Source organism: Miscanthus floridulus, chromosome 5 (genome assembly GCF_019320115.1).
Source record: "Miscanthus floridulus cultivar M001 chromosome 5, ASM1932011v1, whole genome shotgun sequence".
Classification (NCBI taxonomy): domain Eukaryota; kingdom Viridiplantae; phylum Streptophyta; class Magnoliopsida; order Poales; family Poaceae; genus Miscanthus; species Miscanthus floridulus.
In genome coordinates, this window is record NC_089584.1 from 123,527,318 (window position 1) to 123,534,391 (window position 7,074).

At 41.3% G+C, this 7,074-nt stretch overlaps 1 protein-coding gene across 1 annotated transcript; it reads left to right on the forward strand.

Annotated features, from left to right (window-relative positions):
- Positions 1-164: 164 nt before the first annotated feature.
- Positions 165-3,075, forward strand: LOC136453398 (DNA-directed RNA polymerases II and IV subunit 5A-like). The gene is made up of 4 exons (XM_066453967.1): positions 165-480; positions 1,170-1,349; positions 1,468-1,581; positions 2,667-3,075. The coding sequence occupies exons 1-4, from the start codon at positions 268-270 to the stop codon at positions 2,790-2,792; spliced, it is 633 nt and encodes a 210-aa protein (XP_066310064.1). The 5' UTR covers positions 165-267; the 3' UTR covers positions 2,793-3,075.
- Positions 3,076-7,074: the final 3,999 nt, after the last annotated feature.

Here is a 7,074-nt window from a genome sequence, read left to right on the forward strand (position 1 = left end):
TTTTTGTCAGAAGATAGTCAGCCTGTTCGGCTGGTGCTAATACGATCATGAATTATTACTGCTGACTAGTTTAGTGTGAAAAAAAAATTCTATCTAGAAATTTACTATCGTTTACCGTCGAGCTAACAGGCTGAGTGACTCTAGCGGCGCTTCTTCAGGCCCCGCCCCGCCCCGGGGTAGGCGTAGGCCTTTCAGCTCGGGTCAGCCGCCTCGCTCGAAGTCGAACCAGAAAGCGAAGCAGAGCAAGCGAGGCGGCTGAGGGCGGAGATGTCAGCGGGGCTGGTGACCGACGAGGCCACCGTGGGGCGGCTGTACCGGATCCGGCGCACGGTGATGCAGATGCTGCGGGACCGTGGCTACCTGGTGGTGGAGCACGAGCTCGCCACCAGCCGCTTCAACTTCCTCCGCAAGTTCGGCGAGTCCTTCCACCGCGAGGACCTCCAAATCAACAAGTCCAAGAAGAACGACCCCTCCGACCAGGTCAGTCCAAGGCTCCAAGCTCAGCTCTGCTTAGTGCTTAGCTCCCGATCCAATCCGAATTCACTCCGCCGCGGGTCAACTGCCCGCCTCCCCTGCTTCATGCCGCTCCTGATCGGATCAGACGGTGCGGACGTCTGTGGATAGCTGCTCGATCCAGCTCCCTTCGCCTTTGACGGGCCTTTAATTTCTTGGGGATGGGTGCTTCTCTCCTTGAATCCGTACCTCTGCTCTTGCTTGATCGATCGGTTCGATGTCCGGATCGCCATGGGGTTTCGAAGCTGCGGCAAACTAACTGCTTCCTGTGAAGAACACAAGCTTCAAATCAATGAGCACGGATCGAGCCTATCTTCTTCCTGATCGCAGCTAACGAATTAGATCATTCCGAACCAGCAAGTTCAGACTCAACCGCTGCAAGTAGTACTAGCTTGTTGAAGTGCGAACCTACCGGCTACCGCAGCAATCCGTTGCCTGATCAGTATGCTTGGATATAGTTCGACATAGGTTTATGTTAACTTGTAAGAATGAACATCCCCAACACTGTCTGCGGTGCCTGCTAATTTGACCGAGACCAGAAAGCAATAACGCAATTTTGTCAGCAAATAATTCACTCCTTAATAGCAAAGTTCAGTATTTGAAGCTGCAGTTGGTAGTCCTCCTAATAGTGTAATTGGTTTTTATTCGTTGATCAGATATATGTTTTCTTCCCCAATGATGACAAAGTAGGGATGAAGCACGTCAAGAAGTACGTTGAAATGATGACGCATGAGAATGTCTCCACAGCTGTGTTGGTTCTTCAGCAGAACCTAACTCCATTTGCAAAGTCGTTTCTCATCGAATTGGAGCCAAAGATCCATTTGGAAGTTTTCCAGGTTAGTTTGCAAACCAAGAAGAAGCTACTCCAATTTGACTCGCAGCATTTCTTGCTCCGAATGCTATTGTGCAATGATCTTCTATTTTGTTATTTCTGATAACTGAAGCAATGAACAGGAGGCCGAGTTGCTTATAAACATCAAGGAGCATGTTCTTGTTCCTGAGCATCAGGTGCTCACAAATGAGGAGAAAAAGACGCTATTGGAGCGGTACACCTTAAAGGAAACTCAGGTATTGCCACTTATTCACACTTGCAGACTTATTACTACTGCTCAGCCAGTGGGGCATCAGACAAAACGTAAAGTTTCAACTTTCTATGGCCTCAGCCATTTTAAGTAGTCAGTTTCGACTTTCAAGCATCTTCGGTCATTTTTAGTTCCAACATAAGTCTAGTTCGTGGCTAAATATTTTCTGGTAGAAATTGCCTAATTAGACAAACATACAGAGGTCGTCTGTTCCATGAGCAATTGAGCGTGCATGGAACACGCTATGTTCTCCCTCGAACTAAAAAAGGATGCAATTCTACAATAGTGCTCAATCAAACTATCTTAAGTTCAACTAAATTTATATAAAAAAACATTAATGTTTTGTTATACTAAATAAGTATAACTAGATTTGTCGTTAAATACATTATCATAATATACCTACTAGCATATGCCCATGCGTTGCTACGGGAACCTTAAAATTTTAATGCAATTCAACACAGTAAAAGTAAGAAAAAAAAATAGTAGATTAGGAGCCTCAAATTTTCAATGCAGTAAGAGAATAAAAAAAAGTGGGTCGAAATCAAGACAAATAAATTTTAACTTGGCTTAGCAACATATAGTTTCGAGCCACATTCAAATAAATAAGCGTCAACTTTAGTAACAATGTCAAAATAAGTGCATGATAGATAAGTCCTCCACTTTGGTTAAATAAGTCCTCCACTTAGTAACAATGTCAAATAAATAAGCATCAACTTTGGTTAAATTTAAGTTAGTTTAACTCTAACTAAGTCTAGAATTGCATCTTTCTTGGGATGGAGGTAGTATCGCGCAAGAGCAGCGTTTAGGAGAGTATCACGTGTTCACAAGACAGCAAAGCGGTGACAGGTGTAGATGGGTCAGGCTGCCAGAGAATTCTCTGGCATCATTCTCTGCACTCTTTGTCGAAAACCACGTTTTCCTGCATTTTTCAGTATTTTACTAGCATTCCAGATTAACAACAGAAAGGATAAGTTTTTAAGATAGCATATGCATTTCGCCGTACATTCCAGGCAATTAGCATCCCTTCAAGTTTGTAACCCTTCCCTTTTCTGAATGCATCGGTTCAAACAGCTTCCAAGAATACAGATTTCGGATCCTATTGCTAGGTACTATGGCCTCAGACGAGGTCAGGTTGTGAAGGTCATCAGACCCAGCGAGACGGCTGGCAGATACGTTACATACCGCTATGTTGTATGAGACAAAACGTCAGAACGCTGGTAAACTGAAGAAGAGAACCATAGATATGGTAATTTTTTGAAGCTACACATACCCCATGTGCTTGGAGACATCAGTATCGCTTTGTAGTAGCCACTGTTAACGATCAGTGGCTGTTGTGTAAGTGAAGTGAATAAGCCAAGTATATGTACCATACGTGAATTCTCATGTTGTACACTTTGTTTTATGAACTGTATAAACACTCAAATAATAAAAGAAACCTGTTTTCGGAGCGACAGAAGCTCCTGCGATCAGGATTTCGGATTTCAGCATCATGTTCTTTTATCAATCCTAGTCGAAAACACCAAAATTCACAAAATGAGGTCAATTTTTTGGCGATGCTTAATAGAGCTTTTCCACGATATAGTGATGTTTTATTTTAAATCTGTGTAGCTACAAGTGTATCCATGATATGTGTATCCATGCAACAAGTGTGAAACCCTGAAACACCCTATCTTTATTTATAACGATATATATTAAAGAGAAGTGATTTTCACTTATTTTTTTACTTTATCATAATGCCCTCCACGCGCCTTTCCTATTCGGTGCTCATACAACATACTCCAAGATGTATTGAAACAGATAATACGATTGTTGAATAATTCTTTTGACCCGTAAATCATCAATGTGATCATGCTACGAGATGTACATTCCGTTGTAACCTACAGACAAGTTTGCTAGTATAAAAATAAACTATGCCAACAACTAATTCGGTTCAAAGAAGACAGAAAAAAAAACCTGAGTTTTTATTTTTATATTATTTAATTTAAATATTTTTTTTGCTAAAATACTTGTCTCCAACTCAAAAAAATGCAAAGCTTACTACTGCAGCCGATTGAACCGGCGGGAAGTACTTAACAGTTGAATTGGCAGAATTTTCTTTTCTCTGTCAGCTCATCTTAAGAAAATCATAACTTTTATATTTGTACTCGGTTGAGAATAAAGTTTATACGAAAGTTGTAGAGAAAAAAGAGATCTACAACTTTGCAGTTTATGTATTTTTCATCTGAGGTTATTTAGATACCTAAAAATAATAATATAATGTTCACATGTCTATTTGTATATCTGAAAATTAATTTGATTATTTAGGTATAAGATGGCTTTAAACAAAAGTATTGCGAACTACAAAATTTGTATAATTGTTGTTTCTATATGATATTATATGAAAAGTTATTATTAATTTTAAATATGCTGCACTAGCTAGTGGATAAATTGAGGCAATTTATTCACACCCTTACGTAGCACATCTTCTAAAAATTTATAACTTTGTCATATAGTCACATATGAATATAAAATTTACATAAGAATTGTATTTAGCGATGAAATATACAATCTTTTAGTTCAATACATTTTTGTTTGAAACCATCTTGGTGCCAAAATAAAATTTATTATCTCAGTTCATATATGAAAGTTATGCCTTTTTTAAGATGATGTGAAACAAAAAAGAGAAAATTTCACCCAATTCAATCGACGGTAAGTACGTTATGCCAGTTCAATAGGCGGCAATGGTATAGTTTTGCAATTTTTGGATTTGGACAAACATTTTTATAAAAAATAAAAAGGTAAAAAAAAATCAGATTCCAGTATCGACTTTTTTTAATCGGTCTAGACCGAAAGTCCGAAACCAGTAAACCACTGGCGTGTTTGGAAGTACCAAAGCCTTGGCAGGGCTAGCTTATCTTTGAATGGGCCTTTCTTCCCCTAATTTCAGACTACAGAGATGTGGCGGGCTTTCTGACCCTAAACCCTAAACAGGCCGCAGCCCTCGGCATATCTCTATCAGCATGTGTCAGTACTTGCTAATAGAAAAGAGAATTAGGCCTCGTTTGGTAGCCCAACAACTCCAGCTTCTCTCACGCATTCACTGTTCGAGCTTTTTTTTTCTCTCCTCTCTCCTCCTCTCAAAGAGAAAAAGAGCTCCTGTGAATAATGCATCAACAGTGAATGCGTCAGAGAAGCTGGAGCCAGTAGAAGCTCTACCAAACAGGACCTTATTTCTTTGGCCATAAAAAAGGTTCTGCTTTCTTCCCTTATCCTTTTATTTTTGAAGTTACCTATTTGGCTCAAAAGTTATCTTTAGTTCTTTATACGGCCCTTCCGTTAGCTTTGGGACATAACGATGTTAAGTCATAGGCAAAATGACAATTTTACCTTTGGACGAAAATAAATCAGTGCAGAGTTTAGTTTGTCTGTGACCATGCAAAATATTGATCAAAGTTAAACATAGACAAACTAAACTATGTACTGATTCATTTTTCACGTAGGGTAAAATCATCATTTTGTCTTTGAATTAACACCGTTAAGTCCCAAAACTAATGTATGGGTCATATAAGGTACTGAAGATAACTTTTGAGCCAAACAGGCAACTTCAAAATAAAAGGGCTAAGGAAGAAAGCAAAACTTTTTTTAAGGCCAAGGTAATAATTCTCTCATAATAGAAACATTTGCATAGTCCGTTATAATATAACATTACTTCGTAGATTAACAACCATATTAGTGCTACTGAAGTGTTTTCTAATAAAAAATTGGATTAGTTTGTTTGAAAGTGTTTTAGTGGGCAAGCGGCCTTAGCGGTGGAGCTAATTCTTCACTGAAGCTCCTTATAGTGAGATCAAGGTCACAAGAGAAAATAGAACTAACAAGCATGTTGCCACCAAGTTCAAATGTTGATGATCATATTTTGAAATATAATGTAGAGTGCCGTAGGTTCGTAACCACAGCTAGTGACCAGTGGATAGATTAGTGAGTCGATGTGTAGAACTTTGGTGGTTAGCACTTAAGACACGAAAGGAGCTTATCCTTATTCGGGCCTCGAAGCCCTACGTCCAATAGCGTTTTCTTCGTGTTAGAATGCTCAAGTTCTTACAATGAGAGAAAGAGAGATGATACGAGAGCACTAAGATAGTTCTGATCTAGGGTTTTGGGATTATGGTTCTTGTAGCCTTATATCTAAGAGGGCGAGGGGAATACACGGAGTATGGTTCTTTGTAGCTTCCTTGGTGGCTTAGGGAGTCCTAGGGGTTTGTTTTGTATTTCTAATCTTCGAGTCGTTGAAGGCGTCCATCGTCTCTTGTTTCGTGATCGCGCCGACAACGTTGGAACAGTCCCTGACATCGCATACAAGGGTCTGGAGCCGGTCGTCAGAGCCTGGAGTTGTCGTTGTGTCTTTCCCGGGCCCGCCCTTCCCTTGGCTTCCGTCGCAAGCCAACGAGGGAGAAGCCTTCGCAAGAGATACTGACGTGGGGTCCCACGACTTCATCTCTTCCTCGGTGCGAAGAAATCGCGTGTTCCCCTATCATGTTGTGTCACGCCCCGAGAATGATCGCTCGCCAGGTGTGGCCGACAAGGCCTCACGGGGACGAGGGGACAGAGCTCCACTAGGACCATGGGTGCTGTGGCTTTGTTAGTATGTCAAGCTCCTCCCGTCAGAGCTCGCCGAAAGATTCATAGAGTCGTCACAAGTGGAAGGTCGGTCAGGACGACGAGGCATGGGGCCACTGCCACCGAACTACCCTTGGTCGGTTTCGAGTAGGTATCGCTGACGAAGCCAGGGTGACGTCGCTCAGGAATCCTCGAGTTCCTAAGTGAGGGATTTGACCGTTGGCCTGACTCGAGGCGCCCACGATCGACGAGGCTGTCCATCGCTTGAGTTATCTTGGACCCAGCGGGCCTTTCTCATTATCCAACGAGGACGCGCCAGTGCACCCGCGGCGTGTAGCCCCCGAGCTCTTGGCCGATTAGAAGAGTCTGTCAGGGGGTAAATTATGCTATTATGATATTAATATGGGGATTTAAGTAATCCTGCGGTTAGGTACTCAACATAGAGTTTACCTCTATTTTCCTTACAATGACCGGTCTAGCCACAGATATACCGACCATTTTGACTAGCACTAGAATGGGATTTTTATGCTTGATTGGCACAACTCCAAACAGGCAAACAAGCGAGGGAATTCTAGTAGAGAGGGACGAAAGGACCACTACTAGTGTTTGGTTCTCTCTGCTAAATTTTAGTTCTTGTCACATCGGATGTTTAGACACTAATTTAGAGTATTAAACATAGACTAATTATAAAACTAATTGCACAGATCGAGAATTACGAGATGAATCTATTAAGCCTAATTAGACTCATGTTTAGTCCTTCTAATTAGTATCCGAATACCCGATATGACACATACTAAACTTTAGTCCCCGGATCGAACAACCCAGCCTCTCGGGCACCACACATTAAATTTGCACTGGCAATTACAGGCTTGCAGCAATGCTT